General features: G+C 53.2%; 1 protein-coding gene across 5 annotated transcripts in view; it reads left to right on the forward strand.

Moving 5' to 3' along the window:
* The first annotated feature begins 437 nt into the window (after positions 1–437).
* The window catches only part of TEX264 (testis expressed 264, ER-phagy receptor), a 101822-nt gene continuing 84839 nt past the window's right edge, over positions 438–17420 (forward strand). Inside the window, exons 1-4 of one of the 5 annotated variants that reach the window (XM_067561164.1) lie at positions 438–549; positions 3039–3111; positions 3492–3661; positions 4322–4613. In XM_067561164.1, the coding sequence (XP_067417265.1) occupies positions 4356–4613 (258 nt within the window). In that variant the 5' untranslated portion in view covers positions 438–549; positions 3039–3111; positions 3492–3661; positions 4322–4355. Of the gene's footprint in view, positions 550–1313; positions 1816–3038; positions 3112–3491; positions 3662–4321; positions 4614–17420 lie in introns of those variants that run through there. The other 4 variants (XM_067561159.1, XM_067561162.1, XM_067561160.1 and 1 more) reach the window with 4 other exon arrangements.

The following is a 17420-nucleotide window of genomic DNA, read 5'->3' on the forward strand; positions in this document are numbered from 1 at the left end:
GGGGGTCGGACGGTACCACCTCAGGGACCCCCCTCCATTCCAGAGAGGGCCCACCCCTTGGCTGGGGGTCGGACGGTACCACCTCAGGGACCCCCGCTCCCTTGGCGGGGGGTCGGACGGTACCACCTCAGGGACCCCCGCTCCCTTGGCGGGCGGTTGGACGGTACCACCTCAGGGACCCCCACTCCCTTGGCTGGGGGTCGGACGGTACCACCTCAGGGACCCCCCTCCATTCCAGAGAGGGGCCACCCCACAGACCCCGCCCTCTTGGCTGGGGGTCAGATGGCACCACCTCACGGACCCCCGCCCCCTTGGCTGGGGCGGTGGGGCCATCCCAGAGACGTCGCTCCCCCGCCTCAGGGATGGGCAGGGCCACGCCCAGCGCGGAGCCCCTCCCGCAGGCAGGCAGGCCGCGCCCGCGCTCCCGTGCGGGGGCAGTGGAGAAGCGGGGACGCGCCGCCTGCCGGCCCCGGCGCGCTCCCGTGCGCAGCCTGTCTCCTCACTCAGCCCGGCCGAGCCCGAACCCAGAGCGGCCGCCGCCGCCGCGCGGTGAGTTGGGAGCTGATAGAACAGACCCCCCCCGGGCGGGGGAGAGCGCGGCACGCGGGGGGTCGCGAGGGAGGGGCGGGAGATTTGGGGCGGGGATCGACAGCGGGCGCCGGCCGTGGATCGCGGCGCGCGGCGGGGCGGGTCGGGTCAGTGCGGGCTCGGACATGCTCGGTCCCACGGGGGATCGTTGCTTCCGCAGGGCTTCCCGGGGCGGAGGGTCGACGTGCAGAGGCCAACTCCTTGGGCCAGCGGGGAGCCGGGCCGAGCGGCTTCTGCTGTGCCGGGGCGTGGGGCGAGCCTTGCTGGGCCGCGATTGACGAATCCAGGAAAAAAAAAACCCCAATCCAGGGAGACCCCAACGATTCCCTGCATCTCTTCGGTGTGAGGCGGAGGAAATCTCTGCGGAGCAGCCAACGATCAGCATGCAGAGTTCTCCTGGGCTGCTCTCCTGCACTGATCATCCCTGGATAATCCCTCAGCTCTGCCCTCCCATGCCCTGGGCTCTCCTCCGTGCTCTTAATCTAGCACCCCTCATCATGGTACCTGGGTGTGTGAGACTCCGTAGAGGGCAACTTTCAGTAGATCCCGAACAGTATTTAAAATAAAAAACCCTGAACTTTCTCTGGTTGTGAACACAGATGTTTCTTTGTCCCTCATTGGACTGATTTAAGGCAAGCCCCAGAGAGTCTGTAGCATTTTAGGGCTAGCATGGATCTCATTTGAATACAAAATCCCACTCTGTGCTGGTCAAGAAAACCAGGCTAGCAACAAATGTGATTAGACCTGATTTGAAACCAGTGTTGTTTGATTCCAATGGCGTCAGGGCCCAAGGACTGATTCCACACCAGTTGTTTAGTCTGTACCTGAAGTCATAATCCTTTGTTTGTGTCATTACAATTAGCTGAACAGTTGTCACAGGAGATTACGATTCAGGTGCAGAATAAGACCCGGGAGTGGGCAAACTCCAAAAGGAGCAGAGAATCTATTTTGATGCCGGGAATCCTAGAAACAGCCCCCTACTCCCTTCCCTTGCCCCCTGGATCGAACATCGACACCCAGCCAGAACTGCTTCCAAAGTGAATTGTTCCAAAGTTTTCCATAAAGCATCAGTGGCTCTTTAAGAAATGGAAGGAAAAATGCATGTTAGCTTCCTGGTCTGTGCAGGAGTGCTGTGACCTCATCAGGCTGGTGCACGTGAACCAGGAAGCAGAACACAACTGCAATAAACAGGACAGGTTGGGAACTTGGAAGAAACTAAACAGCTGTGTGAGTAGAGAAGAGTGAATGTGATTTGATAACAGATTCCAGTTTCTATGCTTGTCAATAGTCTCTCTGCAGCGGATGAGCTGATTAACTACTTAGTGGCTCGGCTCACTTGTCTCTTGCTACTTTTTGAAAAGCACAGATTGTAGCCCTGTTTCAGTTGTTCGGTGTGCCAACCTTGCTTTCTTCTCTTTCTTTTGTGTGAGGCTTACGTGTGTGGGTGTGATAGAGTCAGTGTGGTTTTGTTACTAACATTTGTATTGAGTAAGCTTTAGAAACAAATAAAAACATAGGGCCAAATTCTGCACCCTGTTACCTGAGTGTAAGTCCAAAATAACTATTGATTTCAATGGAGTTACTGTAGATTTCACTCGGAGGGTGGTGAAGCACTGCAATGGGTTCCCTAGGGAAGCGGTGGAATCTACATCCTTAGAGGTTTTTAAGATGTGGCTTGACAAAGCCCTGGCTGGGATGATTTAGGTGCGGTTGGTCCTGCTTTGAGCAGGGGGTTGGACTCAGTGACCTCCTGAGGTCCCTTCCAACCCCAGTCTTCTGTGATTCTATGATTTGCCCCAGATTTAACCGACAGCAGAATTTGGCTGAAGTTTCATGCCTTTGCTAGCTGCCTGAGTAGGTACCCAGGAGGTCTGGGCAGGCTTGGAGTCAGGTGGCTAGCTTGAACGGCTGCTGTGCTACTTCGCTGCGCTGCTATTTTTAGTGTGCTAGCTCGAGCAGAGCTAGTGTGAATCTGTCTTCCTGTGCTGGGTGGTGCATTCCCAGATGCAACAGTGTGAACATATCCTGAGCTAAATTGGTGGAGCTGAAAGGTTTGCAGAGCACCTCCCTACACTATTGGTAGCTCAATAGTCCTTTCTTGTCATGAAATGTTGTATCTTAGATTTTGGAAAGAAATCTCTTTTGCCTTTATTTTTAAATTCCTTTCAAATCCTGCACGGAGATCTGCAGCTTTCCAAGGTGATCTCTTTCTGAATGGAGTTCCATTTCCTCCACCAGCTCTGATGTGGCTAAACAATCCCAAATTAAGGAAACGTTCATCTCAAGGGGGCAGGGGAAATGACCCTGATTCCTTTTCAAAAGGGAGCACAACAACACACATGTAACGTGGTTGGAATGACTGTTTATTTCTGAAGTGTGTGTGGCGGGGTTGTTTTCATGCTGCAGTTATTAGTATCGTTATTACCTTTATTATCTCCCTCCTGTTTTAGGGATGTGGATCCTCGATCAGAAGTCTAGCAGAGACCATGAGCTGTTGCTAAGCTCTAACCTTCTGTCTTTCAGGTGAGTAGGAACATAAGACACAGTGGGTCAGATTCCCCCTGATCAACCTCACTGAAGTGAGTGGAGTTAGACCAGGGAAGGATTTGGCTGACTTTGAAGCATTTGGTCCTGACCCTGCTTGCATTGGTGTGGATAGCAGTGGGATTGGACTTTCGTGATCTATGTGAAGATGTACCTTTTTTTCTTTGCAAGGCTGAATAAACAAATGGCTAAGGTGGAACTGTTTTTTTCAGGGAAAGTAAATGTGTCCAATGTAGTTAAAGGGATGCCATTGAGTTTAACTTGGGTCCCAAATTTGGTTTCTATTCAAAATCCCATGAGCATAGAAATGAGGTTATGGGGAAAAGAAAATCTAAACTTTCTTTCTTTATTGTGTTCAGTTGAAGCTTCCCCCTGAAGTGCTGGAAAGCTAAACACAATAGCAGCCTACTTGTGTGTGAAAACCAGCCCAAGTTTTAGTGCCCACAGTGAAGAGAAGACAGCAAACAAATGGCATAAATGGTGGAAAGTCAGTTACGATTTTAAAAGCTCTTTCAGATTTAAAAAGCAGGTAAAAAAATAAAACAATTCTACATTGACAGTGCCCCTTTAATGTATGGGGTGTTACCTATTAAATGGTGCCTTTTGCATCTTCTGGCTCTGGTACAATTAGAGTGATCTGATCCAGAGAGGTACGTGAAGCAGTTTAAAGTCATGTTGCTTATACTCCAGCTCTCTTTAAGAAGTGGGCCTCTTCCACAAAGCTCTTTGCCGGTAGGTGAGATGGGAAACAAATGATCTCTTTCATTGATGTCCTTAAACTTCTGCCTTGTCCATTGCACCATAAATAAATCAGCCAGTGTCCTGGATTCCCAATCTGGTTAGTTGTTGGTTTCACCTGGTTACATCTTGGGAAAGGGGGTGGAGCATCAGTGGTCTTCTGGTAACTGGGAGATGACAAACTGTGCCTGGCAATCCCCTGGCCATTTAACTTCTTCATTCCCAAGAGGCAGCCACATGTCACAGTTTGTGTAGGGTTACAAACACTGAATGGGTTCAAAGGATGTGCTGTTAATTTGTTGAGTGCTTCTGAGATGACCTGAGCTGCTGTTTTACTTATTCATCAGCTATGTGGAAAGAAGAGGAATTGGAAGAGGAGGGTGGCTGGTTTGAAGCAGACTGCTGTCTCCTACAGTTGGCTTAATTCTTCTTCTCTTTCTCCCATTGCCAGCAGTTGGTGAGGGGAGTTTGAGGCATCCGGGACCATGGCGGACTGGGTGCTCTTTGGACTCATCGGGGCACTGATTGTGCTCCTGCTGCTGACTCTATTTGGCTTTGCCATCTACTCGGGGCTCTTCTCGGAGGTGGTCGTGAGTGCTGGCTCGTCCCCCATCCGCAACATCACCCTGGCATACAAGTTCAACGTGGGGCCCTACAGCGAGTGTGGCAAGCTGTTCACGGAGAGCTGCAGCATCTCTCCGAAGCTCTGCTCCATTGGCGTCTACTATGACAACCCTCGCGCGGTAAGAACCGGACGGGAGCTCTTTGGAGCTGGCCAAGTCTGTAAGCAATGCTGCTAATACTCCTCTGGGAGGGGCGCGCAGCAGTGTGGGCTGGGCAGAGCTCTGAAATATGCGCCGCAAGGCTGTCTGTGTGTGGCAGGGAGGCCCCAACGTGGTGGGACCTTGGGCGCCTACAACTAGTCCCTATAGGTGAGTCTCTAGTCCTCTGGGCCAGGTCTCATGGAGTTTCAATGGAGGCACTCTGAGGGCTGGAGGCTTCGGAGGACCAAGTGCAAGCGTTGAGGAGTTCTGCTGGGACAGCAGAAATAGGCGTGATCTCCATATGGCCTCTGCTGGATAGAACGCCCTGAAGTTCTCTCTGGAGTGGTGCTGGTGTCCTACACCGTGAGAGTAAAGCACTGGATGCTAGATCTTCTAGTCATCCCTTCTGGGTCGCTATTTGATATTCCTTCTGGCTAAAAGCAAATCATCTCTTCATCCCACTACCAGGCCCCCCACATGGGAGGGAAAAAGGGTACACTTTACTGGGGCCCAGAGGCCCTGGGCGGCCCGGTCCAGGCTGCAACCCCCATTACCATGAGGAAAAAAATTTTCATGGCTCATGAGATTGTACGTATGGGATGAGGGATTGTGGTATGTGTGTGGGAGGGGGCCCGTATTACAAGTTTGTACTGGGCCCGAAAAAGTTAGGCTTGGGCCCTGCCCACTACGTTTGCCCGTGCCCTTCTGGTTTCTGATTCTTCTCTAATCTTCCCCACCTCTGGCTTGCGAGATGATGTTTGAAATGATTTCTCTCCCTAGAAGTGCAGGAGACTTTTATTCTGCACTTTTCTGCTGTCGCTTGCCTATTGAAAGATCAGATAGTGAGTCCTGATAAGATTCTAAGCCTGTTACAGGCTTCCCTGTATAATAAAATGGTTCCCTCTGGCTCAAACTCTTCAGAAAGTGGGGAGGTTTGCTGTCTAATGGACACTAGTCAGCAGTTTAGTACCTTGGATTCCAAGATTGATCCAGCCCAGATAGCCAGAGGAGTAAGCTAACCTGCATCTTACTTCCCAGGGGGTTACGAAAGATGCTTGACTGACTTGTTACATGCATCAGTGACTCTAGAGACCAACAACTTGTGGGCATTTGCCTGTGACAGACACACTGTGTCACAAGTGATTCAGCCACAACCAATGTGACCTGTCAGGAATGTGGGGGAGACCTGCCAGCAGCTCTGTGTGTGTGTGCTGGGGAGTTGGGCCGGTGGACTACGGGCTTAGACCGATAAGCTTTTGCTTGGCTTGGCTGGCCCTGTGTTGCAGGAATCTGCCTTGAAGGTCTGATGCCTGCCCCTGTTTTATTATTGGCAGGTGGTACCTTTCGACAGCTGTAATGTGTCGCTCAGCCTGACTGCCAACATCCCTCTCCTGACATGCCTCCAGGCCGGGAGCAGAGAAGTGGGCTGACATAGACCCCGTAGGCTGGCTTGATGGCAGGGAATATGTGTTGGTGACCGTTTCTGCCACTTATAAAGAGTGGCACAGTTGGGCCAAGAGAAGGGGAGAGGGATTCCAAGTGGGATACAGGATTTGGGCCTGGCAGGGGATCTGAGTGTCTGATTGCCCGTGCTATGACCTAAGTACTTACCAGATTGTAAATGCTGCTGGAAACCGTCGTCTTTTTGGTCCACTGCCGACTAGTGTACATGAATAGGTTGGTTGTGGATAATCTCCCCTTCCTGAGGCCCCGGGAGTCTGCTCTCGAGTTGGCCCCGCATTCACAAGTGGTGCCTCTTGAGTTACGGGGAACGAATGAATATTCCACAAGTGGCACCAGTAAAATCAGTACAGGGCCCAGCTGCCCAGCCTGTCAGACTTCCTCTCACCCGTCTTGCTGCAGCTGTCAGCCCTCTGCTTCCCTGACTTACCTCTGCAGTTGGGCCTGGAACAGGGGATCGTTGACGTTGTCTTTGTTCCCATGTCCACTCAGCATGACATCAGGAACCGGAGGGTAATAATTTCACAGCCGGAGCTGTTGGGAGGACACAACCCTTATTCCAGCATGAATCTCTTTAGTTATAGCCATGGGGGCATGCACAAGTATTGGCCAAGGAATTTGCTCTTGGGAGAACTGTCCGGTGGAAGGCTCCTGCAGCACCGGCATTTCTTTGAACAGCAAAGTGTGTATCTGGAGGTCTGAGTCAGAGCAGGAAAGGAACACAGGCTCTGGGTCAGCTGTCAGATCTTGGCTGGGATGAGCAGAGAGGATGTGGCTGGAGCTCTTGGGAACCCCCTGCTTTCTTGGCAGACGTGGGTCCTCTTGTTTCCACCCATTATCTGCCTGCTGACTCCTCCGTCCCCCTCCCGGCAACAGATACGGACAAACCTTTGAAATCAGTTGAGGTGTTTTTTAGTGGTGTTATCTGATGTCTGGGAGCCCGCTTCAGCCACCTCTGGGGTGGAACGTGGCTGCTTTTAACAGTGCCCAGCAACACTGCGCAGCAGTTTAGGACCAGAAATGAAGACGAATATTGCATGGAATTATCCAAGCTAGAATTGGGCCAGGAGTGAGGGCTAGTGCCACAAAGGCCTTGGTGACTATAAATGGTCAGGACCTAAGGGAAAAACACAGCTCCTCCAGGCGCAGAGCCTCCCACCCATGTGCTGGGGTCAGGCAGCGGGGTCAACATTAACTCCAGCGGCAGGAAGCGCCGCCTACTGAATGAATGGCCAAAGCGGACTTTACAAGCAGGCTGGGCAGAGCGGCAGTAACCCTGAACCTCTCCTGCGGACACGGTTGGTTACCCTGGGGCAGGTCATAACACCACGTTGGTAAGAGACCTTCTGGGTGTTGAAAGCAGCCGATGAGCTGAGCCACTCCTGGGACCTGCATCGCAGCTGGGACAATTCCATCTGCCCGTCCAGCCCCAGCATCTGTGCCACAGCTACCCAGGGCCCTGCCCCTGGGAAAGCTCAGGCCTCTCCTCTTACTGCCAGAGCATGGACTCGCAGTGTGTAGGAAGAGCGAGAAGCAGCAAAATGTCAGTGGGCTTTACATTAAGCCACTGCTTAGCTGGAGCTTGCCAGGAAAGAGCTTCCAAAGACCTGTGACATTCATTCAGCAGGGCTGCTCTGGTCACGTCTGCACAAAATGTCTCAATCCCTCCCAGCCGCACCCTGGTCAGCACACAGCCTCCCCGCCCCCATGTGGTCTGCCCACAGCCTCCCTTCCTCCCTGGTCTGCAAACAGCGCTCAACACATCTTGTTAGGAAACTTTCGCAAAGGTGCCTTTGAAAGCTGCTTTCTGCAAACCCAGGCATCTAGCCAGTCCCTCCTCCCCCCAGCTCTGCCCCCTCCTCGCCAGCTGGCCCCATCGCCGTGGCAGGCCCCAGTTTTACCTCCCATGTTCAAACAGGGTTTCTTGCCCTTGGGTAAGCTGAGAGATGGGGCTCTGCACACGTCCCCTGCTCCCCTTCCTAGCCCTCAGTGGGGTCAATGTGTAGCCCCGGCCAGTGGACGAATCTGTCTGTTCCTCTCTGCTGGGGGATCTCTGGTGCCCCTGCTTTGAGGCCTGTTGAATCAGAATCCTTGCTCCCCCAGCATCTGTGGAGAGCCCATGGTGCTGTGGTATCCCGTGGCTCTTCCTCAGGTGTCTTGTGGTTCCCAGCCCCATTTGGACACACATGAGGTGTTGGCCCCAAACGGCCCCTCAGCTGGGCTTGGCCCAGGAGAACTGCCAGCAGCTGCCCACTGGTTAATATCTCCATTGCCCCATGGCACGTGAGAGTGAGCAATCCCTTGTCCCCATGGTGACTTCACTGCTGTCTTGGGGCGGTTACCCTCAGGAACTACTCAAACTAAGGGCACCTCCCTGCTTAGATCATCCTTCCCCACCCCCTCTTGCTGCCTGTGTGCAGTGGCCTGGCCTGCTGGACGTGGCAAAGCATGATAACACACGGGCAAAGCCGGTGTGTCAGGGAGTCTCCTGGAAGATAGTCACTGCATTTTTTCCCAGAGATTTTAAGGAGTCCAACAGGGAGCTGAGATCTTAGAGTGTGGCCCAGAACGGGGACCTCTAGGAGGTCCCAGGATGCAGAAGTGAGTATCTACCTCGACTGGAGCGTGGTAAGGCGCCCCCCTTCCGGGATAACCGCTGATGAGCCAAGGGGGTGGGGAGAGGTGGAGAGTGGGCAGGCCTGGGTTGAGGCTGCACTGTACGCTGGTTCGGGGCTCCAGCTGCTGGGACGGCTTCTGATGTTCCGTGGCTGGAGTTTCCCTGGCACTTGTGCGCCTTTGAAACTCCCCCTCAGTGTCCAGAGGTTAGGCCAGGTCTATACGCCAGGCCCATGGCAGCAGAACTACTCGACGCAGTTATACCGACCTAGTGCCTCGTGTAGCCAGCGCAGAGTCGACGGGAGAGCTGCTCCCACCGACGTAGCTTCTGCCCCGCGGGGAGGTGGATTAACTGCAGTGACGGGAGAAGCTCTTCCCTTGGCGTAGTAGCGTCTTCACTAAAGCGCGACAGCAGCGCAGCTGCATGGGAAGACAAGGCCTTTGTCGCCCAGCTGCTCAGCGATGGAGTGAGTCTGGGGCTTAGCCCGGGAGCTTCCCCCCTCCCCCTTCTGCCTGGTCACGAAAGGGGCAGAGTCCATTGCCTCTCTGGCCCTCCTGGAGGTCGGGGTGGCTTGGGGGTGAACACTGCCACCCGACCTCTGGTCCTGCTGCTGGGGCGAGGAGCAATTGGAGCTGGGGCTTGCCGTCCCCTCCAGTCCTGCTGCTGCTGTGTGGCGAGCTCGGTTGTGCTGCCTCTGCCTGAGGCTAGTCTCCTAAGCTGAGCACAACCCTCTGGGTCACCCCACCACTGATCTCAGACAGGCACCTGCGACAGCAGCTCTGCTAGCTTCAGGGACTGGCTGGGGGTGGGGTTAATCCCAGGATCTGGGAGGTGCCCTGAGACCCGCAGGTTTGGACCAGCATAGAAATCCATGTATCCTTCCATCTATCCCTCTCCTGGACTTGGCGGGGGGACACATCTGAAAGGCAAGGGTCTCTCTTGTACCCTAGCGCAGGTGGGAACAGCCATCTCCCTGGGGTGGAGATTCTCTCAAATCTCGCTGGCCCAGCAGGGTTGGGCCGGTTCCGTACCTGGATGGGAGAGTGTCAGGGAACACCTAGAGGCTGGTGTTTCCGCAGGCACCACTTTTCCCGCTGAGCCACTACTAGAGGGCATGCTGTTAAGGCTGCTCGAGGGACTGTGTGTTGCCTGAGACCCATAGTGGGATCGCTTGTGCTCATTGAGATCTTTCTTGGGCCAGCCCATTGTCTCCTGAACCCCCCCCCTCCAGCTTTAATGGGATGCAGTCTTCCCTTCAACTTGGTTGGTTCCTTGTTCCGTCCCAGAGGTGGCTGCATTTCAGGGTCCCCAGGTCCAGTCTGCACAGTCATCGCTGCTTTGGGATCTGTTTGGCTCTGGTCACGTCAGATCATTCTCCTGTGATCCGAACAGGATACATGCTTCACAGAGGCGAGGTGGGTCTCCAGGGGGAAGAAGGGTGCAGGGTGAGGTGCACACACAGCAGAGCCCTTGGGTAACTAATTCCAGCGAGGAGCGATTCTCCAGTCTCCTGGTTGATCTGGGGGGACTGAGGTCAGCCCCCCACTGAGCTGTTCATCTGTCACTGATCACCGGCACTCAGGATGTGATTCTGGATGGGGCTGAGCTCCACAACCGCCCTTTGATTTCAGTGCTTGTTGTGTGAGCTCAGCGTCTCCTGGGAATTATTATTTCTAGTGGAGTAGTGCCCAGGGGCCCTGGGCAGGATCAGGGCCCCCCACTGTGCCCGGGGTTTTACAATATTATTATTAATAAAATAATAATACTTTGCACTTCTACAGCAGCGTCCGTCCAAACACCTTCAGACACTCATGAATTGTGCATCAAAGCACTCGTGTGAAACAGGTGGAGATATTCCTGTTTTACTGAAGGGGAAACTGAGGCAGAGAGGGGCAATGTGATTTGTCCAAAATCACACAGCAAGGCAATGGCAGAGCTAGGAATAGAACCTGGCATTCCTGACTCGCATTCCTCTGTTCCAGCTACTGGGTAACAGAGCCTGCCAGAGAGACCTGGTTGGTTTCCAGTCACAGTGCAGTTTGTTTGGAGCCCAGCACTGCAGTGCTTGCCAGCAGACTTTCAAAGACATGCTGGGCCAAGATACTGCCACGCTGTTGAAAAATTCCCTATGGCATCTGCCCCCATGAACAAAGCTCTCTGCCCGTGCCCGGCCTGTAAAGGAAAGGCAGCTGCCTGCCCTCTCCTGCCAGATAAAGAAACCGCTTTTGAATAGGGTGTTGCTGTTGGCTGTTGTTTGGCTCTTGTCTGCGAAGCTGCACCAGTAGAAAAGAGTCTTGCTCCAGAGGGGGATCTAGGTGGAAAATAGTCAGATTTATTTGCGGGATGATCGGCTCCAAAATACCAGTGCTGGAGTCAGATGAGGAAAGGCTCAGCGAGCCAGAGATGCTCTCCACCCTGTGTGTGTGTCTGGGTGTGTGTGTGGTTGCTAGGAAAAGGTGACGCCACATGTCTGGACGGATTCAAGAGATCGCTGGGTGGAAACATATCGTTAAGACGCATTGCATTGCGGAACTGTTATTTCTGCACACGAGCTCTGCTCCCCCAGCGACTGGCGGCCTGGGGGTGGGCATGGAGCCGTGCTGAGGACTCAGCAAAATAACCTTCTGAGCTCTGCATCCGGCTGTTTGCTCCTGAGCCCAAGTGGTGGGAAGAGGCTGGATTGAATGGTGAGGCGTGTTTGTGGGGGGGACTGCACTTCTCAGGGCCCGCACTGCGCCAGTAGATGGCGATGCACTCTGCCAACTGTCTCAGTGGCTGCAGATTCAAAGCTTTCATTTAAGAAACATTTGACTCCTAAGGAAGTGTTAGGTGCCTGCAAAGGGTCCTGATTTCCAAACAGGCTGAGCTCCCAGCAGCTTCTGTTTATGGCAGTGGGATCTGCCGGGGGCTCAGCATCGTAGAAAATCAGGCCACTTTTTAAAGAGTCAAAAACCAGACTTCGGAGTCTACTTGGAGCTGGAACATCTAGGCGTGTGTTTCTAGTCTCCTGGCGGGGCGGACCTCGTTATGAGCATGAGGGGCGCTGAGTCTGCAGTCCGAGTAGATCAGTAGCTTCAAGGGCCGAATTCCAGTAGGAATGGGACACGGTGGTGCGCAGGGCTGGGAGGGTGCAGGTGGCATAGAGGCGCTCGGAACGGAGGGGTGCAGCTCTGTGAATCCGCAGTCCTCAACCCTCGCAGAGGGGCACAGAGAGCTCCCAGCTACTGGCAAAGCACGTGGCTGTAACAGTGGATTGCCTGCATTGTCACTCGGCCAAGCTGCTGGCATTGGCTGGGAAAAGACTGTTTTCCCCACAGCCACCCTTAGATCCTGTCTATAAAGTTACCTGGGCTTTGTGCAGGTGGTTCAGTGTCTGGTCTCTAGGCAGGAGTGAGCTGCCCTCATCCATCTGAAGGAGGTGTTGACTCTGAAGTCTAATGATGGCAAGTGAAAGGGACCGTTAACTATTTCGTTATTTTAACAGAAACAGCCACCTAATCTGAGGTTGTGGGTGAAATGTGGGTAGAGTACTGCCGTTACTGCTCTCCTCCATCCCACTCTAACTCCTGCAGTGAATCCTCATCAGCCTCCCCCCGTTGCTTCCAAAACAGCCAGGCTTGGGTGCAGAGAGGAATGGGAGGGAAGGGAGGCCTGCAGCTGGTGGGACGCTGGAGCAGGGGTGGAAGCTGAGCACAGCAAACGTACCCGGGAGGTTGCGCTGAGGCGGCCTGGGTCTCTCCTGTTATTGGGCCTGGCTGATGGTAATGGATTAGTCGGAGAGGCCACGGTCCGAGGCTTCTTGGTGCTCTCTTCCCATCCTGCCCAGGCCCGAGCCTCTTGTGTGCTTCAGCGAGAGAGATCTTCCACTGCCATCCAGCTTGGAAAACCACATGCCCAGTCCCCCTCCCCCGGCTTTTCCCAGCTCACAGAGACTTGGCTGCGAGCCCTGGTGGTTTCTTTTATCCAGTTCTAAAGAGCAGCTGGAAGGGCTGCTGGAAGCAGACCCATCGCCAACCCCTGCCCCCCATCTTTGCCAGCAGGCCTCTGGCTGTTGGGGAAATCTGAGAAGCTGGCAGAACAATGAGTGCTCTCACAAGGTCTCTTAATCCCCACTTATTCTTATTAACAAAGGGGAGTGCAGTTGTGGGCTTCGAACAGAGGGACGAGAATGCAGCGTGGCCTGCCACGCCTTGGCTGAAGACTTCCTGGGCCTCCTGTTGGAAGACATCAGTGAGCTTCAGTGCCATAGGGAGAGCTGTGGGGTAAAGACAGCTTCGTACATTTCCCTCGGTGGATGTTTTCGTTCAAGTAGCCCCCTCTCTCTGTGCCGACCCCCTAACCCTGGAAGTCCTGCCGGGAGCCCCATGGTCTTGCCCTGCTTCTGAGCAAAGAGGGAATTGCCGAGCGCTGCGGCGAGGTCTCCTGGTTCCAAGACTCTGGCTGTCGCTCCTCACTGTGGTGTCGTTTCTCTGCGAAGAGTTCCCCTGGCCCCGGGTGGGAGTCAGCGAGGTGGCTGCTGCGTGTGTCTAGCGGATCTTTCAGACTGTCCAGAAAGGATGGGTGGTGTGAGACCTTCGCAGGGAAGGTGCTGTAGAAGCAAAGTTGAGGACCAGAATTGGCCTTAGTGCTGCCCTTCAGTGGCAGACCTCCTGTCCCTTATGAGCATGCCGTGGGCCGTTCTCTCTCTGTGTTGCACATGCCAGCTCTGTGCACAGTGTGTGTGAGCAGGCAGGGTCCTTGTAGGACGGCCCTGGTCAGAAAGGAGAGGCCCACCTGCTTTGTAGCCTGCTGAGCTCCAAGTGTCTTTGCATTCCTCAGCGCCACCCTAGAGAAACCTCTGCACCACGTTCTGCCGGGGCACGCTCCTGCCAGTAAGGCGTGGGGTTGCTCTCCTCTTTTCGTAGCAACACTTGCATAAAAGAAGGCTCGTTATTTGCCATCAGACTGGTCCTGATCCTGATCCTGGAAACCCTCCTGCGTGGACAGTCCTCTTGAAGTCAAAGAGAAGTGAGGTCCCGTCACAGGATGTCTGACCCTTTAAGGGGAGATGGGCCCCGCCCCATCTGGGACACTCTTTAATCATTTCCCTAGGTGGAGGAAATGAGCGGAAGCAAGTCATGTGGCTAAAATCTGCCTTGGGGCATGGAGCTGAGAGAAGGGAGTTTCCAGGTAGGAAGCCCTGGAGGTGCTACGTGATGGAAAGCAGGGAGAGGCTCAGAGGAGCAGGAGGCTTTGTGAGCTGCTCTACAGCAAGAGACGCTGCTCCGTTCCCAGGCGAGGCTGGGAGACAGCCCGCACAGAGCAGGAGCCAGCAAGGAAGGCTGGAGTGGGGAGAAACTGGTGCCGAGGGTTGGGAGCCGGGGGGGGGGGGGGGAGTTCTTGCGTTTCCTTGTGACCTTTGTTAATAAAGCCTGGCCCCAAAACTGAGCTCTGTTCTGCTCTAGACTTCTGTGCCTTGTGCTTCAGGTTCCGGCTCTGGCTTGATTTCCTGGCATCCTGACCCGGTGTGACTCCTGGCATCTGCAGCATGATTGCGATCTCCGGTTTGTCTCCTGTTTCTGACCATCCAATGCCCTGACCCGGCCGACTCTTGACTCCTGTCTCATGACTGTGGACTCTGGGTCCGACTACTTGGTCTGGCTGCCCTTGACCCTGCTGTGACAGCCTCGTGGAAGGCCGAATTATTTACTGCAGACATTAACTGACCAACAGACGCACACCATTAGTAGCTCCTGCATCATATTTTCAGAGTGATGGCGAAGGAATTTATTTTGGGGGCGAAAGCAAAACAAAAAACAACCCCAAAATATCAATCTTTGACACAAATTAAAATTGAATACTTTCAATCCCAGTTGTAGAGACAAGGTGGGGGAGGGAATATCTTATTGCACCAACTTCTGTTGGTGAGAGAGAAACGCTTTCGTGTTTACACAGAGCTCTTCTTCAGATCTCCCACTGTTATCCTGGGACCTACGAGGCTACTCCCAATTATAGGTCAGTATTGCCACCTGCTGGAGAAGGGTCTGAACTGCTGTGCCAAAGCCGCAGGGCTATCTTGATGTGTGTATTATTCAAAGTAAACATAAGATTGCCTGCTAAATTCACTTACAAATTTTAAAAAACCCCAGTGAGCTGCCAAGGCTGTGCCGCTAGCAGTTTGCTTTTGGTTGAGTAAAATCCTCTCTGCTCACAGCTGAATTTACTTCACTCGCTATTTATCTTTGTTTTATCTGCCCCGCAAAACAGTCCAGAAATGCCTGCTTGCCTCCTAGGAAGAGAGGGTAAAAATGATGCTTTCTAGAAACATTGGGTTTGAATGTATTCAGGCCTCTTTTGTTCTCCGTCAGGACTTTCCTGTTTGATGTATTATTTTTCATTTCTAATATGAGTTTTTTTATAATAACTAAATATTGTCCGTTACAATAAAAACCAGTATATATTTCAAACAAACAAACAAACCCAGGAACTGTGAACACTTAAATAAAGGGACTGAAAGGATCTTTCCTTTCCCTGGAGCTTGGCCTCTGCTGAAATGCTCTTTAGTCACTTCTTAAAGCAACCCTCTTGGAATGGTGGCAGAGCCCTGCGGCGACAGCGCGTGAGGAAACCTCTTTTCCATCTTTCTCTGCTTTTAAGATCCCCACTTGTGCCTGATGAGGAGTCGAGCCGCTCATCAGCAATTAACTACTAATGACTGAGCCCATCTGCCCAGGAATCAGTACAGGATTGGACCCTGCAGACTATTCTCCACTTGCTTTGTCTAGTTCTAAATGATTCAAGCAGTGGGGCTTCTGCAACTTGCCTTGGGAGACTATTTCCACAGGCATATAGCAAGCTTTCCTTGCTATTTCAGCCTAAATTGTTCTTTTGTTCAATTTCAGCCAAGATGCCTAATTATACCTTAAGGGACTGAATAAATCCTCTCCTTCCAGGGGTTTACATCCTTCACGTACTTATAGAAACAATGGTCACACCTTCTGGACAGAGTGTTCGCAGTATGTTTACCCAGTCTCGTCAGACAGCATGTGGAGTAGTGTGAACCCCTCCGTGGGTTCTGCAGTTGGATATCAACCTTTGAAAAAGCAGCTTTGGCTGTGAAGTGGGGAGTCGAGTTCCTTCCCCTAATGCTAGAATGTGTAATGCTGCCCTCTGCTGCAGGGAATCCAGAATGCTCAGCTATGTGTCATAGGCCCTGTACTGCTAACAGAGTCTCCCGCGGTTCACGTGGTCAGTGCTTTGGAGAAAGCAGGGTAGGATCTGATGAGTTCTATATCCTCTGTTGCCATAAAGTTCCAAGTGGCCTTGGTTTGCCACATAGTGACAGCTCTGAAATCCTAAGTGGCCAGGAGCTTGCTGCAGTCCATATACGAATCCGTTTAGTAGTTAATCTCTTTCTGACAGGAATCTGCTACCAATGTCGACATGCTTCTCACTGAGCTCTCCTTTACAAAATTGCGCTCCGTTCTCTGCTTAGCTCCAAAAATATGGTCTGAAGAAAATGTAGTGTTCTTTCCGCAGCGGAGTTCTGCAAGCAGGTCCCTTGTGTGGCACGTGGGGGCGGCAGTGTGCTGTTTAAACCAGCTCTCTGCTCTGTGGAGCAATAGCTAGCATTGCTTCCAAGAGTCCCTTTGTACGTTATAGCTGCTTTTTCTTTTTCTTTCTATAAAAAAGAAAAGGATATTCTTATGCTGCGGCATCAAAGTGCATCTCTAGGTATGTGTGGGAGTGAGGGGAAGGAAGGGCAAGGAGTCCTGCAAGGTACAGATCTGCTGCAGGAGAACAGCACAGGCTCCGCTGTAGCTGCAGCTGAGCGAGAGAGCGCGCGCGCACAACATTGGAGGCATAATTTTGAGCTGAACCAGGCTGAGATCGCTTTGGAAAATCTGGGGGCTGGCTGGACTCAGGCAGCTCTGTGGGTAGCATTGGGGGACGTGTTTAGCTGGGTCCTCCTTGGAACAGAACAGCTGGGGGTGTTTCCAACAGAGCCCGGGTCGGAGGAGGCCAGGGCTGTGCTCTAGAGACTCTGCCGGCCACATTGGTGGGGAAGCAGGCCCAGTGCTGCCGGGCCCTCAGCCTCTGCATCCTGGCCCTTCTCCCCTTTCATAGCATCACACAGCAGGTGAGCGCACCACGCCTGCCTCGCTGCCCCTTGTCTTTTGACTCATGCCTCCTGCAAGCGGGGGGGTGTCCTGCATAATTACCGCCCTACCAACTGGTCTCTGAGTTTCTGTATTGTAGAGAGAGGGCTTAGAGATGTCCACTGTAACACACTGGTCTAATTTACACCTTCCCTCTGACTCGTGGCATCCCCACCAGGGAATCACAGGCTGATTTGAGCAGATGCAGGCAAGTTTTGTCCCCTGAGGTGGTAGGAGTTTGCAGGGCTTAGCTCTCAGTCCTTTGCCAGCTGTAGTTAAAGGAGAAACCAGGGACCAAGAAGGCACAGGTGTCATCTCTGCTTCCCAGGCATAGTGAATTCAGCACGGCCGAAAGGGGCTGCAGCCTGAAGTCCTCTTGCCAGAGGAGAGGGAGAGCAAAGGTGGTAGTTGTGCAAAGCATTCCTAGGCAGCTCTGCCCCCATGCCTCAATCCCGTCCCGTGGGGCACGGTGGGATACTTTTCTCCAGGGCCCAGGCAGTCCTTGACACCTCTGCTAAGCCTGACAGCAAGGGTCACTGTGGTGATTGTGTGATGTGGACACCAGTCCCC

The sequence above is a fragment of the Emydura macquarii genome, unplaced genomic scaffold (genome assembly GCF_026122565.2).
Source record: "Emydura macquarii macquarii isolate MOO-44397 ecotype Brisbane River unplaced genomic scaffold, CSIRO-AGI_Emac_v2 contig_2369, whole genome shotgun sequence".
Classification (NCBI taxonomy): domain Eukaryota; kingdom Metazoa; phylum Chordata; order Testudines; family Chelidae; genus Emydura; species Emydura macquarii.